General features: G+C 58.6%; 2 protein-coding genes across 4 annotated transcripts in view; one reads left to right on the forward strand and one right to left on the reverse strand.

Annotated features, from left to right (window-relative positions):
- Positions 1–120: 120 nt before the first annotated feature.
- On the forward strand, positions 121–4,871 carry HIC1 (HIC ZBTB transcriptional repressor 1). 2 transcript variants are annotated; one of them, XM_059150410.1, is made up of 2 exons: positions 121–370; positions 1,838–4,871. In XM_059150410.1, exon 2 carries the CDS (start codon positions 1,858–1,860, stop codon positions 3,997–3,999), a length of 2,142 nt encoding a protein of 713 aa, XP_059006393.1. In that variant the 5' UTR covers positions 121–370; positions 1,838–1,857; the 3' UTR covers positions 4,000–4,871. The 2 variants fall into 2 exon arrangements, with proteins under 2 accessions (XP_059006393.1, XP_059006391.1); XM_059150408.1 differs by lacking the exon at positions 121–370 and adding an exon at positions 1,225–1,495.
- Positions 4,872–5,019: 148 nt separating this feature from the next.
- SMG6 (SMG6 nonsense mediated mRNA decay factor) overlaps positions 5,020–17,624 on the reverse strand; it is a 249,835-nt gene continuing 237,230 nt past the window's right edge. For both annotated transcript variants that reach the window (XM_059150396.1, XM_059150397.1), the window contains exons 16-19: positions 13,485–13,638; positions 10,334–10,545; positions 9,964–10,045; positions 5,020–6,827 (exon numbers count right to left, since the gene is read on the reverse strand). In XM_059150396.1, coding sequence (XP_059006379.1) covers positions 6,697–6,827; positions 9,964–10,045; positions 10,334–10,545; positions 13,485–13,638 — 579 coding nt within the window. In that variant the 3' untranslated portion in view covers positions 5,020–6,696. The remainder of the gene's footprint in view (positions 6,828–9,963; positions 10,046–10,333; positions 10,546–13,484; positions 13,639–17,624) is intronic.

Here is a 17,624-nt window from a genome sequence, read left to right on the forward strand (position 1 = left end):
CCCGGGTTCTCACGTGGCCACATCTGGGAGGGTGAACCTGTAAACAGACCCCTCTCCCGGGTCCAGCTCCGCATCTGTGAGCCTTCAACCCAACCCAGGTGCGCGAGACGGAGGTGGCGGCTGCGCCGCGCAAAGCCCTTCACGGCCGCGAGGTGGCGCCATAACTGCAGCAGCGCGTGCCGGCCCGGGCCGCTCCAGATAAGAGTGTGCGGAAAGCGCGGCGGGGCTGAGACGCGACCAGGACGCGGGGAGGACGGACCAGCAGGACAGACCGACCGGGGGCCCGGCGGGCGGAGGGCAGCGCAGCGCAGCCACGTCCCCCCCTGGATCCGCCGGCAGCCGGGGCCGGGGCTTCCGACATGCCCCCCAGGTAGGTCCGGAGGCTCGGGACCGGGAGGGACAGGGGACCCGGACAGCTCGGTCCTTAACGCGCTGGCCGCCTCGGGCGCATCCTCCGGCGCGGGTGCCCCAATACGGCTGGCGTTCAGGACTCGGGGTGTCGCCCCTAGAGGATTCAGGACCGCCGGGCCGCTGCTCTGCGCCGGGTTCACGGCGGGGTCAGTGGCCCGGGGCCGACTCTGCCTGCACATGGGCAGGGGAGGCGAAGGGAAGGGAAGGGGAGCCGGCGGGCGGGGCTGGCAGGGGCGCTGCCCTGGCATAGCTCGGCGCCTGGCAGCGGGGCGGGTGGGGCGCCGGCTAGGAGCTGCCACTGCCACGGGGAGGGAAGCCGGGTCGGGTTGCGGCCGCAGGTAACGGGCCGCGAGGCCCTGCGGGCCAGGCGGAGAACAGGGTGGGCGGGCGAGCGAGCGGGCAGGGGAGCTCAGGGCTCGGCTCAGGCTTCCAGGGCCGCCTGGCTGCCGAAGATTGGGGGCCGAGAGGAAAAGCTGGGAGTCGAGGGACTCGGGCTGGCGCGCTTCTCCCGGACTGTCTGAAGTTGGGAAACTTTTCCCCAAGTTTGGGGCGGCGGAGTTCCCGTGAAGAAGGGGCCGAAGGGGGAGCTAGGGAGGGAGGCGCCGGGGCCCGCGAATGCAGAGCCGAGGCCGAGGCCGGGGCCGGGATGCGGGTGGGGCGCAGGCCGGGGTCAGGGCCACAGCCGGCTGTGCGCCGTGCCCGCCCGGGGCGCTGCCCCCTCCCTCCCCTGGGAGCTGCGTGGCTCCCCCCTCCCCCCCACCTGCTTCCTGCCTCAGCCTCCTGCCCCGATATAACGCCCTCCCCGCGTCGGGGCCGGCCTTCGTGCTCTGCCCGCCACGGCAGCCTCTGCCTCCGCTCCCCGCTCCGCGGCCGCGCCCCGGCCCCAACTGAGGGCCTGACAGCCTCCGGGCAGGGCGGCGCCACGGCGGGCACCGCGTTCCCCTCCACTGGATCACTTCCCCCAGCTGGGGCAACTTCTCCCGAGGCGGGAGGCGCTTTTTAACTCGGCTCCCTTATATCCCAATTGGGCAAACTTCTCGGCCCTGAATGACTTTTCCTGAAGCGGACATTTTCCTCAAATCCGGTAACTGTTTCTGAAGGGGTCACTTCCCCCAAACAGTTTTCTCCTCGGAAGTCCCCAGAACCCAGCCTGTGTGCCCGGTGGCATCCGGGGCTGGGCGTGTAGGCCAGCCGGGCCTTCTCTCCAGATCCACTCTTTCTACGCCGTCTTCTGGTCCAGGCCACCGGTCCAGGCTCCCACACCAGGAGGCCGCCTGTCCTCTGCCAGTGCCCAGGCCGCAGAGCTCGATGCCCCTGCCCGGCTGAGGGGAAGGGGAAGTTGGGGGTGGGGGGGAGCAGCGCCCGGCTGGATACAGGCAGCACCGGCGCGCTGAGGCTCTGACCCCGCGGCTGTGTGTCCCCGCAGGAGAGTGTGCTGGGCAGACGATGCTGGACACGATGGAGGCGCCGGGCCATTCGAGGCAGCTGCTGCTGCAGCTCAACAACCAGCGCACCAAGGGCTTCTTGTGCGACGTGATCATCGTGGTGCAGAACGCCCTCTTCCGCGCGCACAAGAACGTGCTGGCGGCCAGCAGCGCCTACCTCAAGTCTCTGGTGGTGCATGACAACCTGCTCAACCTGGACCATGACATGGTGAGCCCAGCGGTGTTCCGCCTGGTGCTGGACTTCATCTACACCGGCCGCCTTGCTGATGGCGCAGAGGCGGCGGCCGCGGCGGCTGTGGCCCCAGGGGCTGAGCCGAGCCTGGGCGCCGTGCTGGCCGCCGCCAGCTACCTGCAGATCCCCGACCTCGTGGCGCTGTGCAAGAAGCGCCTCAAGCGCCACGGCAAGTACTGCCACCTGCGGGGCGGCGGCGGCGGCGGCGGCGGCTACGCACCCTACGGGAGGCCGGGCAGGGGCCTTCGGGCCGCCACGCCCGTCATCCAGGCCTGCTACTCATCACCCGCCGGACCTCCGCCACCGCCCACCGGCGAGCCGTCCGCGGGCCCCGAGGCCGCAGTGAACACGCATTGCGCGGAGCTGTACGCCTCGGGCCCTGGCCCAGCCTCCACCCTCTGCGCCCCGGAGCGCCGCTGCTCCCCGCTCTGCGGCCTGGACCTGTCCAAGAAGAGCCCGCCGGGCTCCACGCCTTCCGAGCGGCCGCCGGCCGAGCGGGAACTGCCCCCGCGCCCAGACAGCCCTCCCAGCGCCGGCCCCGCAGCCTACAAGGAGCCCCCGCTCGCCCTGCCGCCGCTACCGCCGCTGCCCTTCCAGAAGCTGGAGGAAGCCGGCCCGCCTCCGGACCCGTTCCGCGGCGGCGGCGGCAGCCCGGGACCGGAGCCCCCGGGCCGCCCCGACGGGCCCAGCCTCCTCTACCGCTGGATGAAGCACGAGCCAGGCCTGGGCAGTTACGGCGACGAGTTGGGCCGAGAGCGCGGCTCGCCCAGCGAGCGCTGCGAGGAGCGCGGCGGGGACCCAGCTGCCTCGCCCGGGGTGCCCCCACTAGGCCTGGCGCCGCCTCGCTACCAGGGCAGCCTGGACGGGCCAGGCGCAGGCGGCGACGGTGACGACTACAAGAGCAGTAGCGAAGAGACCGGCAGCAGTGAGGACCCCAGCCCGCCCGGCGGCCACCTGGAGGGCTACCCGTGCCCGCACCTGGCGTATGGCGAGCCCGAGAGCTTCGGTGACAACCTGTACGTGTGCATCCCGTGCGGCAAGGGCTTCCCCAGCTCGGAGCAGCTGAATGCGCACGTGGAAGCTCACGTGGAGGAGGAGGAGGCGCTCTATGGCAGGGCCGAGGCGGCTGAGGTAGCTGCGGGGGCCGCCGGCTTGGGGCCCCCTTTCGGAGGCAGTGGGGACAAGGTCGCTGGGGCTTCGGGCGGCCTGGGCGAGCTGCTGCGGCCGTACCGCTGCGCGTCGTGCGACAAGAGCTACAAGGACCCGGCCACGCTGCGACAGCACGAGAAGACGCACTGGCTGACCCGGCCCTATCCGTGCACCATCTGCGGGAAGAAGTTCACGCAGCGCGGGACCATGACGCGCCACATGCGCAGCCACCTGGGCCTCAAGCCCTTTGCATGCGACGCGTGCGGCATGCGCTTCACGCGCCAGTACCGCCTCACCGAGCACATGCGCATCCACTCGGGCGAGAAGCCCTACGAGTGCCAGGTGTGCGGCGGCAAGTTCGCCCAGCAACGCAACCTCATCAGCCACATGAAGATGCACGCCGTGGGGGGCGCGGCGGGCGCGGCCGGGGCGCTGGCGGGTCTGGGGGGGCTACCCGGCGTCCCTGGCCCCGACGGCAAGGGCAAGCTCGACTTCCCCGAGGGCGTCTTTGCCGTGGCCCGTCTCACAGCGGAACAGCTGAGCCTGAAGCAGCAGGACAAGGCAGCCGCGGCGGAGCTGCTGGCGCAGACCACGCACTTCCTGCACGACCCCAAGGTGGCGCTCGAGAGCCTCTACCCGCTGGCCAAGTTCACCGCGGAGCTGGGCCTCAGCCCGGACAAGGCGGCCGAGGTGCTGAGCCAGGGAGCGCACCTGGCCGCCGGACCCGACGGCCGGACCATCGACCGTTTCTCCCCAACCTAGAGCGCCTCTTGCCGGCTCGCCTCGTCGTCGCCGTCGCGTGGCCCCCCTGGCCCGTGATCCCCAGGGGAAGGCGGCGGCAGCAGCGAGCAGGCACACCGCGCAGGGACAACTGTAGTAGCAGCGGCAGCCTCGCCGCCGCCGTGGCGGCGGCCCCACCTGGCCTCACTGCTTTGTGCCTTAGCCCGGGGGTGGGGGTGGGGGTAAAACCCCGGGACGGGGGTGGGATGGGGGAAGGGAGATTTATATTTTTGATATCAGCTTTGACCAAAGGAGACCCCCGGCCCTTCTCCGCCTCTTCCTGTGGTTCGTTGGCCCCCTTCCTCCCCCGCTCCGTGCTGCTCTTGGAGGGAGGGGTGTCACTGTTGGGGCGCTCCCAGCCCTACCTCCGGCCCTTGCGACCACAATCCATTCTCACTGTGAATCTCCCCGCTGGGGTCGGAGCGTCGGGCAGAGTTGGGGAGCGGGGAGGGGACTGAGCCGGCCGGAGGGCCCCCCCCCCCCCCCCCGCCCCCTGCTCTCGCCCGCCCCGGGACTGATAATGTGAAGTTCCTCATTTTGCACAAGTGGCACTAGCCCCAGGGCCAACCCTTCCCTCCCTCCGGAGTCAGAGGGCTGAGACAGCCCTAGCCTACCGGTCTCCCACTCCCGCGGTGTCCTCCCCATCCCTCCCTCCCCTGGGGGCCCGGACCATATTTATTGCATGCGCCCCGGGTGGCCCCCCACCCCAAGCCCAGGCTGGGCTGGGCGGGAACGCGGTCTCTTTAAGCTCCCTCCTCCCCGTTTGTATATTTCCTACCTTGTACACAGGCTCTTTCAGAGCCGCTTCCATTTTCTATACTCGAACCAAACAGCAATAAAGCAGTAACCAAGGACCCTGGCCCCTGATGCTCTCTTCCACCATGCACAAGGACCTGGGTGGGTAGAGGGGCCAGACACTGCACCCTCATACAGGTGCAGTGAGACGCTTGGACCTTCTTCCCTCCCCAGTCCCAGAGACAGACGGGCAAGAGGTCAGGCATGTTCATAACTAAAAATTTATTAAGGAAACAAAACCAGTGCTGCAAATGGGACAGAGAGGAGATGGGTCTCCCACCCACCCAGTCATTGGCCTTCATTCAGGGGAAAGGATCTCAAAAGAGAGGCTGGGACCCTCTACCCCCAAGAGCCAGTCTTCTGAGGCCCTTGGGGGACTCACAACCCCAAAACACTGGTGGCTCTCCTGCACAGTACCCCCTCCTCCTGGTATAATCTTGGGCCTCAGGGAGGGTACAGCTGTGCTCCCATCCTCTGGGAAGGCTGCACAGTCCAAACAGGGAGCTCTGGGGGATTCCCCCTCTGGTCCCACCAAAATTGACTCCTGGCTCCTTCTCAAAGTCCTGTCTTTCTCCAAGTTCCTTTCATCCCTGTCCTGGGGTTGGGAGAACCCATTCCCAGTAGGAAGCCCCTCGAGTGAGGCTTTGGACACAGGTGCCAGCTAGAGAGGCAACAAAAACCTTAAAGGCCATAATGCCCCTGTGTCAAGTTCTTCTAGGGCAAAGCTAGAAAGGGTGTATGCGCTGGGCTAGGCAAATGCTCCTCTCAGGCACTGGCCCACCCTACCCTCAAGGCTGGGCTGGAGGAGCCTGGAAGTTTCTCAGAGCACAGGGGCCTGAGAAAGGAGGTCAGGGAAGGAAAGCTTTGTTAGGTTCCTGGCACAGAGAAGGCAGAGGTACTGGAAGAGGAAGAAGATTCAGACTGGGAACCCCAATGGCAAGGACCTGAGATGAAGAATTTGAGGGGATCAGGGAGGTAAGAGGAATCAACTAGAAAGGCAAGGAGGCCAAGGGGATGATTCAGGAGGAGACAGGGAGGAGAGACGACTGGGGAACTGAGAAGAATCTGAGGAAATTTCATGAAATGGGAACTAGAGCAAAAGGAAGGCCAATGAGTGAGAGGAGCAGGCAAAGGCCTCCCAGGAAGCATGAGCCCAAGACCAGATGTCCCTTCCCTCTAGACCCATGACTATCCAAGGGGGAACAAGGGACAAAGCATTAATGGACCCAGAATGAGGAGGACAGGAAGAAGAACAGCAGGATGGATGTGTGTTTGGGGGTAGGGGGTAGAAAAGGTGGGGCCTAGGGCTGCTTTATGGGACATGGTGTCCAGAATCCAACTTTGGGTCCATCCGGGAATCCAGGTCTCAGAGACACACCCTGGGCATTCTCTTCATGGCATGACCAAAAGCCTCTTGGGACACATTTGGTACAGGGGTTCTGAAGATTAAGGGGGCCTATCGTTTCACCTGCACCTGATGGAAACACAACCCCCTGCCCTATCTCCAGCTGAGAAAGCGGCGGAGTCCCTGGGCTGAGAAGGCCTTCCGCAAGCCCTCGAACTAGACAGGGGGAGGGAGAAAGGCTGAGACCGTGGGCAGCCTCTCCGGCTCACCCACCTGCTCTCACTGATGTCACTGCAGCCAGCCACCTCCCTGCTAAATCTTGGCAGCCCAGGAGGGTCCCAGCAGCTTCCGCCTGACCCTCAGGAGGGGCTCTGTGAGGAGCAGCTCCCCCACAGCATGGCCACGGCGTGGGTTGAAGAGGATGGTTTATTGTCTGGGTGGATTGGTGGCTCAGGCACGTGGGCATCTTCGGTGCTACGCTGGGCGCCTGGTGGCCTCTCAGGAATGGTTCCATGGCAGGGGGCCCCGGTGCGGCCCCCTCAGCCCACCTGGGCCCACGCGAGGAAGGCCGGGATGTCCCGCACAGGCACGTTCCTTGTCAGTGCCTTCACGCGCAGGTTGCGGTCATCTGTCAACAACACCACCTCCCGCAGCAGCCGGATTGGCTCCTCTGTAGGCATGAAAGAACAGAAGGACTTCACTGAGGGCGGCCTTCACTTCACAGGCGGCCTCTCCTCTCTCCCAGGGGGGCGCAGCCTGGGAGTGGTCAGGGTCAGCCCTTCTATAAGTCTTTCTCTCACGCAACCAGCCAGGGTATCCCTCCCCTACCTGGCTGAAATGGGATAATGCTGGGCCCAGGGCTGGCTGTCTGCTTCAGACCCCGCCTCCAGCCTGGGACCGTGCTGCCTCGTGTCCAGAGGTCTGCCCAAGCCACTGGCCACCCCAGACCCGTCCCCCGGGAACCGAGAGGAGCAGAGGAAGCCCCTTTCCTTCTGCTCTTTTGGACAATATGGCTGGGCCTGGGCTCATAGTTACTCTTCTCTTCTTGTACATCCTCTCCCTCCAAGGCTGGGAGGTCAATGCTTTAGATATTAAGAGGCAGAAAGCTCAAGGTGGAACCCAAAGTGAATCCAGGCTCCCAGATGTGAGAAGAGGGGTTAGTTCAAGGGAGCTCTGAGGAGAGGAGGGCAAGGGTCCGTAGCAGAACTGTGCCAAGATGGCCCTGAAGGAGAGCCAGCTGATCTCCCCTATTTACATGAAAGTAATCAATGTAGATGGTGAGAACCTCTAACAGTACAGAAGAGGACAAAGGAAAAGAAAACTCAAAGCCATCCCCCTAGTGCTCTCCCTTTGTGTGTCTCTGTCTTGTTCCCCAGGGCTAGATCTATGCAGACTTCTGGATTTTTTTAAGCACATGTGCAAGCATATATACTTGTTACATAAGCTTTTTCCCAACAACATTACGATCATACTAGCCATATCTACTTTACTCAGATGTTATGTATTTTAAAGCTCTTTCTATATCAGCATAAGCAGCCTTTGTTCTTTTTAGGTGACCTCTTAGCAAGATGTCCGCCACTACCTCTCTTCTCCTAATTCCCTAACCTTTTAAAGTACTCGGGAGGATTTAAGTCAGGGCCAAGCACCCACACAAATGACATCCCCACCCCTGGTCAGGCCGCTCAGTGGCAAGCCCACTCCTCAGCCCCAGGCTGGGTATTTCCTGACGGAGGTCCGGCAGACAGTGAGGCACAGGAAATGTCCTGCAGGGCTTACTGACTGCAGGGGGCTGGCGGGGCTGGGCAATTGCAAATGTCCAGGTCTGGACCTGAGCAGTTTCAGGCTTGCCAGCTCCAGGCAGGGAGGCTGAGAACTGGCTGTCAGCCTGGGAAGAGTTTGGAGGAAGAAGTGGGGAGAGGCTCATGAGGCTGACGCTGGTGGGAGATGAGAATGGGTAGGAGTGAGGGCTGCAATGGGCAGATGGGGTAAGGAAGGCCATAGGAGCAGAGAGAATGCTCTCAGATGGCTCGGCTCCACGGCTGGGCCAGACCCCTCGGGCATGGGTGGTGCCATGCTGTGCTTTCCAGGGTTTCCAGCTGGCTGCTCCAGGCAGCCCCACCACTCCTGTCCTGGGGCTCAGACCAAGAGAGTCCTAGGCCTTAGGATAGTCGACTAAGGCCCAGCACTGCTGGCAGGGGTCTGCAGGGGTTTCTGTGGATACTTTCAGACATTTTTAACAATAAACATCCTCTGTTTTGACACTGGTAACTTCACTTTGTTAGAAACCAGAGACCGTCATCTTGTCAGGCCCCATCCGCCATAATCCACATGATTTTAAAATTCAACATCGTTTACATATAAACATTTAGTGACGGTTTCTCTGTGAATCTGACAAGTTAATCTGCTAAGAATTCACACTGACAAATGGGGTTTGATTACACTAGCTGTTGCTGATGTAATTGTGATAGGGGCGGTCCCCAGGATGGCAATGGGTTCCTGTGGGCTGTTTGGGGTGAAGTGGGGGGTGGAGAGACTAGTAAAGCTGAAGCCAAAATGTGTCTCTGCGGAGAAAGAAACAGCTCTGAAGCTGGGTGGGGCCATAGCAGGATCTGAACCGTACTTCCCAACAAGGCCTTCTGCAATGCCGCCCACCTCTCCCTCAGGAGGTGCCCCTCTAGGAAGCTGCCTGGGAGCAGAGCCCAAGCTCTGCCGTTTGGCTCAGCTAGGACTCCTTCCTACCCAACTTCACTCTAGGTCTGGCCCTGAGGCACAGAACGTGCAGGACCCCTCTGAAGAACAGCACCTGCAGGCTCTTTCTCAGCCCCTGGGGCAGAGACTCAGGCAGGAGTGAGGGGCTGCGGTGACACTCGTGGCAGGAGCAGGAGGAGAGAAGACAATCTCCCGACCAGCCTGGAAGCCAGGGCTAGGAAACTGAGCAGGTAAGAGAGCTGGGCCACCACCACCAAAAGAAAATGACAAAACGGAGTCACCTATACATAGATATAAATCAAGTGTTAAGAATGCCCAAGCCTGTAAGCTGACACAGAATGGGGACGTCCTAGGAAGAAATATCAGACTCCTGGGAGCCGGGAGCAGAAAACCCGAGCCCTGTTGACTCTTGAGGGGCTGTGCGGGAAGGCATTCTGGATTGAGGAGGAGGTGCTGATGCACCTTGAGGAGTCCCAGGGTGGGCCTCCAGCTCAAAGACGGGACTGCTGGCTGCCAAAAAGGCCTTGAAAATTGGGCTGAGGGCTCAGTCCTCTAGCTGTCAAATGCCTTCAAAGTGCCACAGCACATGACACAGAGACAGGAAGGAAAGGCCCACTACTCACTGGGGAAGTACCTCCACTACTGGCCCCATAGAGGGTAAACATTCAGGGATGAATTGAGAGGGTAAGCATGGCCAAGAAAAGGGAGGTAAACCCTAGGGACCAGTGGGGACTGTCCTCTCAGAGCTCCAGAGGGCTGGGTTCAGGAGACCGTGGCCAGAATAAGCTACACTGAATCATAAAGACATTCTTGCTGTCAGAAGTCTCACTGAGGACCCAAGAAAGGAAATGGATGCATGCCGAGTGGGAAAGCTCACTGCCTAAAGCCCGGCTTCCAGGGCTAGATCCACCCCTAGTTGGCCCAGGGTCCACTTGGGAGTGGGGGAGCCGTGACAGCGAGGTGGGATTTCCAGAAGGCTGGCCTGAGGCTTGCGTCAAACTCCCCAGGCCAGAGCTGGTGAGGGGACCCTTCCCTACGATGGTAGGGCAGGGGGAGAGGGAAGGATGGATGATCCTGAGGCAGAGGCAAAGCTGTACCTTTGTTGGTGGGCATGAAGTCCTTAGCCTTGTCTTTGCAGTAGTGGAGGCAACAGGAGAGGATCAGGTCATCATTGTTACCCTGGAGGAAGAAAGTGTGAGAAGGGCCACTGGGCAGGAGGGGGCGCCATTCAGAGAAGGCACAGATACACTTTTGCCTCTGGGGTCCCGGGAGCATCACATCCCAGAGTCCCTCCCACCCATGTTCTGGTCCTGCGTGGTGGGGACCAAGAGTGATCTAAGGGACAGAGAACTGGCCCTCTTGGGCCTGGATGGTGGCTGCCCCCCTCAGCTGCCTGAGGTCCCTGAGCACCCGGAGACCCTGTTCTGAGGCTCACTATGGGCTCTCCCTTTCTGCCCCAGGACTTACCAGCTGGCCAGTGATATCTTCACTGCGGAAGGCGATGGATTCGAGTTCATTGCCACGGCTGGTCAGGGCCCGTAGGCAGGAGTCCCGACTCTCAAATCGCCGTTCGAGGAACTCGATGGACTTTCGGGCCTTCTCCTGCACCACACGGGCATAGCCCCCCGCCCGGTGGTCTGTCTCCTGCCCCTTAGCGAGGCCGTCCAGTTCATTGATCACTGATGAGACACAGTCCCACAAGATATCATCAGCCTCAGCGATTAGCACTTACATCTGCCTTCACCCTCGGCTCACTTTCCCTGCCAGCCCCTTTGCAGACCACAGTCTTTACCTTGCCCCATGGGAGTCTTCCAATGACAAAGAGCTCTATCTTTCTGTCTCTTCCCCTGGGTCCCACCGTCCTCCAAGGAACCTACAGGATCTTCTAGAGCTGCTGTATCCAGAGGAAGAAACCTGGCCCCTCTGCTATCATATTCCTCAGTTACAGGATTAAGTTGAAAGGGTCTCTCAGGAGAGGCAAGGGTAACAGCTAAAGGACCAGAGGCACTCCCCTTCATCAGTCTGGATCCCCAGCCACAGCTGTTCACAGGGGCAAAGTTCTATGCCTCATCCCCTGGCAGAGAGCAGGGAGGTCACCGAGTGGGAAGCAACAGTCACAGCCTTACTTGCAAGGACTCTGGTGTCCTTCAAACCATGCCCTTGGCACATCTACTCCTCTGATACTGCACGTGTTTGTGTGTACGTGTGTGTGTGTGTGTGTGTGTCTGCCTGACTGCCTGCCTATGTGTCTGGGACATGGCTTCATTTTCTGGTGAAGATTCTTTCCAAAATTCCAGCCAAAAGCCTGAGGTCAAGTGGGAAATATGCACTCCTTGGGGGCTCTGGGAGAGTTTGGGGTCTGAGGCCTCTCCTCAGTGCAATGATTCATGGCCCGGGGAGTCGGCCTGAGCATGCTGTTCCATGGTGAGACTGGCACTCACTGTCTGGGTATTCAGAGACACTTTCTGGAAAGGGCCCATGTGGGAATACACACACACACACACACACACACGCACACACAGAGCCCATGCTTTCCACAACCTGAGGCTGCTGCATGTCCACACAGTGTATGGTTGAGGCTGGGAAGTAGTGGTAGATGGTGTACGGTACAGTAAACAGAACATCAAACATGAAAAACTGGTATTCCATCCCAAAATCTCCTTTCCTGCTTCCAAACTAAACAGGCTTCAAAGGGGAAGCTTGTTTGTGCTTCTGCACCAGGCGGGGCTTCTCGATGCTAGGGTCAGGCCTAAGGAGCAGGAGCAGGTTAAAGAGCACAAGAAATAAGCAGGGAAGGCGGCTGGCTTAACCCTTTGTGCTCTGGACCCAGAATGGGAATGAACTGAGGGAGCCTCACTCGGTTCACTCTGAACAGGACTCACTCCTGAACAGGAGTCACCTGTACAGCCCCTGAGAGTCGAGGGCCCTGCCCCCCTACCCCCGAAGAGAGTACAAAGAGGCAAGAAGACGGACAGGTGTTGTTATTTCCCAGCACCCGAGGGGGCATCTATTTATCCAATGTGTGTTTGTGCATGTATTTGCTCCCTCCGCACCACATCTGGCTTTCCCTACTGAACCACAAACTCCTCGAGGCCAAGGGCTTCCAGCTCTGCCCTTCCCTGGACCCCCGCAGGAATAAGGAGATTTGGCACACAGGAGGGGCACAATCAGTGCTGGGGATCAAGAACCTTTGCTAGCCTGACATGGTGTCTGAGGCTCTTTCCAAGTCTTTGGGAGCTCCTCAGACGTCAGCAACCTCGCTCAGTTATACCATTTCCTGGCCATGAGGAAAAGTGACCACTCACTCTCTTTCCCCTAAAAATCTCCTGGGGTAGGAAAGCATGGAGACATATTATCCTGCTAGCTACCCCACCCCAGGATGCAGTGAGGGAAGAGGGGAAGCTGGAACAAACTGATGGTCTTGCTGCTCTACTTCTGAAGAACAGAAAGTCTTCCCTTAGGTCTAAAGGCCCGGGTTTAAGAGGTTCTGGCCAGGCCACATGGGGAGGGGGAAGGAAGACAGGGAGGGTGGAGGCGGGACGAGGGCTGCTTCAGTGCCAACATTCTCAGGTGGTGCTAACGTGTTTCCCACAACCCCCCAGGGTTCTATAGCCTCTGCAGGGGCGGATGTTTCCTGCCCTTTGTTTCCAACCTCATCTGGCACTAAGACACTTGGGACTAGGAGGGGAGGCCCAATGGAACATCTTGGCATGGATGTCAGAGGTGGCTTGGCAGGCAGACTGCCAGTCTGGCAGCTTTTCCAGAAGACAAGGATCCCAAGGATCCCATTTGCTCCAAGTGGCTGCTGAGAAGGGGACACTGAAAAACCAATCACCTCCTAGACCCTCTCCCTCCACAGGATAGCCATCAGCCATATTCACTGTATCAATTATATTAGGAGCCCAGGGCCCAAAGCCCATCCTCAGGCTGACCCACCACAGAGCTCTAAGAACTAAGACAGTGCCTAGACAGTCCCTTGGAGACAGCCCAGCTGGGCTCTTCTGGCCTGAGGGTGGAAGCAAGCTAGCTGGGTCCTGAGATGCTGACCCTGCACCAGCATCAGTGACCAGACAGTGGTAAGGGCCCAAGTGGCAGGAATCCACAGGCATGAGCCAAGGGCTTGCTCTGGAGGGTTTCCGTCAGCCTGGCCTTAGGGTGACACTGGCCAGAAGAATGCTACCTCGAACCAACAGAATGATCATGAAAAGCTACAAGACAATCAGACCAAAGGCATCTAACCACTTCAAAATCCTCCCAGCCTCCCTGCCAGACCACCCAGCAGTACTGCCGTTATCTGCCAGGGCTGAGTGTTTACCAATAACGGGAACCAGCTTTGCTGTTTTACTGCAAGCTTTATAAGGATAAAAACAAGGGCTGGGCTCAGGCAGCCTCTGGTTGCTGGGACACAGGAGTCCATTTGCTCAAGCAGTTTAAGCCATGGATCAGCCATAATAATTCGAACTGCTTTGATTATTAAACAATTTTCCTTGCCCCACGCATACCCTACTTCCCTGCAAATCCTGTCACACACACAGAGCAGGGCTCTCGGGCTGCCCGGCCCCCGGGGCCGTCAGACGTGTGTGCAGCACACATGCGGGGGTGCTCTGGCCTGACTCACCGATGAGGGGCACCACCAGGATGTATTTCCTGCTCTCCAGCAGCCGTGCCAGACTGGCCAGGTGGTCAATGAAGCCGTTGGTGTCTGGTACAAGGAACAAGGGTCTGATCTCGAGCTCCATCTGCCTCATCTGACTCTGGTCCTCCAGGACAGCCTACAGGGACACAAAACGGTGAGTGAGCCAGAGTGAGTAGGCAAGTAGCTGGATGAGCCAGGGCCCTGACTTCACAGTGTGTCAGCATCCTGCCCCCGAAACTCTTTCCCCTCCACAGGGACTGCCAGCAGGGACCGACCCAAGGGCTGGGCGAAGTACTGCAATAAAAATCCACAGGGCCTAAGTGGCCTGAGGGATGGGATGTGACTAAAACCCTGCCGAGGACAGGAGGACCCTAACGGTATTAAAAATAACAGGTTTCTGAAAGTAAGACCCTGGGCTAAAAGTCAATAAGGGACAGTAGGGTCCCTTGGACATGAAAGTGGTTTTGCACACTTTATCTAGACAGCAGAGAAGGCGGGTACGGCTTAGGGCAAACACTTTATACAAGTATCATTTGTTATTTCAGTTTATTTCACTGTGTGGTTAGGGAAAAAATAAAAAGGTCACAGTCAAAGGCTATACAAGAGCAGTGATCCGACAATGAATTATTACTACCCACAGCAGCAGGAGTCCGAACGGGGTGATGGATTCGGACCCAACTCACATGCTTGCAAATAGCAACACCCAGGCTGGTGAGACCTCCCACCCTGCCAACCCTGCCCCAGCAGAGCATTTCCTAAACATGGGTCTTTGGTGTTCTACTCTTGCTCCTTGGCCGCAGTTCTGTACAATCTATACCATCATTTACTTGACGTTTTTCATTAAGTGGACTTTAAGCCAAATGACTTTCTTTTTGGCTTAGCCACTTCTTAAGCAATGATAACCACGGTATCAAGTTTACTAGTGGAAGCCATCCTTCCATAATAAAAAGCCGATGTGTCTTCTGAGCACCCCTGGAAAACCATGTCACATAGTGCCAGGGAGTGGTTTGCACCACACACCTTGAAAAGCACATGGCCACAGCCCTGTCTGTTTGATGGGTGTTCCCCTCCTTCAGGGCACCTCCATGTTCACCTGTGAAAGCCCCACTTTCTCAAATCTCACAGAGTCCTGAGTGCCAGGGGCCCTCTGAGATAGGCTCTGGGTAGGTATGTCCCTACAGACCATGGTCACTGTTGCGCTGCTTCCTCTTACAGGGACTACAGCTAAGAAGCAGAATGATATGCTGGCATCTGCCCCATGTGCTCCCTGTGTACAGAGCAGGAGGAGGGCACCGGCACGAACCTGGCAGCAACCAGTCCTTTCACCCCCACCCCCACCTCTGCCATGATCTTCCACCACACATGAATTTGCAAGGACAGAGACACAGGCTCAGGGCAGGGGAGGAGATGTGCGTGCCAACTCAGACGGGTCCCACAGTGGCGGGCCTGGCCACTAACAGTCAGTGAGGGAGGTGCTCAGGTTTCACTGGCAACGACAGTAAAACTGAAAGGGCATGCCTCTGAATGCTGGGGGTGGCTTCTCTGTGACCTACTGGGGACCTCTTCCTATGACTAAGTTGTTGCTGCCACTGCCACCACAGCTGGTGGAAGGCACAGGCCACAGGCCACTGGCAGGCATGAGAAATGCGGCTGAGAGGCCCATTCTGCTGAAATCTTCCTCCTGCTCTCACCTCATCAGGGGAAAGTACCCCTGCTGCTGGCCATCTTCCCAGGGGACTCAAGTCACATGCAGCTGCCAACTACAGGGAGACATGCATTCCGCTATACTCAGCTTGGGGTATTTTAAAAAACATTTATTTTTTCTTAAGATGTAATTGACACACAACATCATTCAGCAGCCCGGGCATTTTGTAAGGACAGGGACGCTGCTAGCCTTTCTCCTCATGGGAGCAGCAGCATTCCTCCTGCTCATTTCCCCAGGTCTTACTGTTCTCTATCCAGCTTTTCCACTCCCAGGAACATTTTTCTTGGTGTCAAAGACACCCAGAACAGACAGGGGGAACACAGACTGCAAGAGGGCAGGGGCTTACAGTCCTAAGGGAGCACCTGGTCTCTGCCACCGTCCCACTGTGACTCTTCACATCTTCATTTTCCTGCTTCCAAAAATGATAGCCCAGCTCTGGTTGGACTTGAAAGAGGAACTGGCTACGCAAACAAGAATGAGCTCCTTGGACCCTGTACCATCCCACCCTGGGAAAACCTGGCCTTTAAGCCAGGTGGCCAAGGGACCCTGGGGGCTGACAGCCCGCCTGTGTGTTCTAAGGGCGGGGTGGGTGGAAGGAGCGCCTAGGAGCAAGCTACAGGGAAGCTCTAACCCTCTGAGTTCTCTGAGCTCTGGCTCAGGGCCAGAAAGGTGAACAAAGGCCACAGCCTCTTAGGGAGGTGGCAGCCTCCTTGGTTCCCCCGGGGGTGGGGTGGGTTCAAGCTGTACGAGGGTGGTTGGAGCTGTGCTGCCATCATCCGGTCCCAGGGACGCCCGCAGACAACTTCCCTTAACCTAACTCTTGCCTAGTGAGTCACCACACAACTGCTTCCTGTTCCCCACATGCCCTCCTGAATCTCAGGAGGTGACACGAAGCTGCTCCCCCTTTTCCTGGGGTACCCGTGGGCCTGTGGGGGTGTCATACTTGGGTCATGAGACTGGCCCAGTCCCTTTCAAAAGAATGGCAGACCAAAGGAGGGATCTGGAGTCCACCAGCCCTCTTCTGTGGGTGTCTGTGTTTCCGGCCCTCTCTGAGTGGCGCTGTGTGTGTGTATGTTGCCCTCCCAACTTTTCCAGATTTTACCCGTCAGATTCCTGGCAGCTGTGCACGGCGCCTGTGCCGGCCGTCACGTCCCATTCCGATCTCTGGGTCGCACGGTGAGAGAAGGACACAGGATGCGCAGGGAGTGAAAAAGTGATGTCGGTGGGGAGAGTGCCAAGTCCCCACTCACAGCCATGGGACGCTTGGGGAGACGGGGAAGCAAGCTGCTGCAGAGTTCAGAGGCCGGTAGTGAGATTTATTTTTGTTTGTATGAGTAAAAAGCTGCAGAAGCCTCTGGTGGGGGTGAGGGGGGCTCCAATGGAATGCTGTGATTCAGACAGACTGGCCCTGGCCTGGAGTCAAGTGTGCTGACCCGGAAGGAGAGTTCCACAGGAACCCACTGTGGCAGCTAAGACTGGGCCACAGTGGTCTTTGGAGAATGAACTGAGAACTCAAGGAAAGCAATGGGTTTTTTTTTTTTTTTTTTTTTTAAAGATTTTATTTATTTGACAGAGAGAAATCACAAGTAGATGGAGAGGCAGGCAGAGAGAGAGGGGGAAGCAGGCTCCCTGCTGAGCAGAGAGCCCGACGCGGGACTCGATCCCAGGACCCTGAGATCATGACCCGAGCCGAAGGCAGCAGCTTAACCCACTGAGCCACCCAGGCGCCCCAGCAATGGGGGTTTTGAATCAGATCAGTGGAAATAAGGACCAAGCTGTCATCAAGCGTGGAAGGAAAGAAGAACTCAGTTCTGTTTCAGGAAGGTGCTAAGTAACCAACTTTCTCTGAAGTACGAAAGCATCCTTGAGCAAGCTGGTGGGAAACTGGGAGATAATCCACAGTAACATCTAATGAGGAAGCGGACAGGCTCTTTCACAGGTTAGTTCCTTCTAGACAGTGGGGATGATTTGGGGATGCTGACCCACTAAAAATTGAGACACTGAGAATTACAAATAAAAGGTGACATAGCTCAAATAGGAGCTGTGGAACTTGAAGAATGCACGCCATGAATCAGAGCCACATCAAGAGAAGGATGTGTTGGGTCTCCCTCCTGCTTAGGGCTCTACAGGGAGTGAGTGGGGTGCTTCCTCCTCTCTCCTGGGTGATGGAGTCATTTATCCCTGGGCCTCTCTGGCCACAGCCATGTCTTCAGCAGAAATGAGAAATGCTGTCCCACAGCAAGCTTCCGTGTTCACTCTGTATGGGAAAGTGTCTAGGAAAATGCCTGATCCATGTATCAGTAACTTCACAGGTATTGGCTTTCCTCTCTTCCTGTCCAGATCCCTGGGTCACCTTCTATAGATCCAGTGTGGGAAGACTTCTGGGGAAACCACTTGGAAGCAGAGTGGGAGATGCG

This window comes from Mustela lutreola, chromosome 15 (genome assembly GCF_030435805.1).
Source record: "Mustela lutreola isolate mMusLut2 chromosome 15, mMusLut2.pri, whole genome shotgun sequence".
Lineage (NCBI taxonomy): Eukaryota > Metazoa > Chordata > Mammalia > Carnivora > Mustelidae > Mustela > Mustela lutreola.

Excerpts from the sequence above, each read along its gene's own strand:
- HIC1 (XM_059150408.1), top strand. The coding sequence starts at position 1,459 with ATGACTTTTCCTGAAGCGGACATTTTCCTCAAATCCG. Across the intron at positions 1,496-1,837 it reads GGACATTTTCCTCAAATCCG|GAGAGTGTGCTGGGCAGACG; the intron begins GTAACTGTTTCT and ends GTGTCCCCGCAG.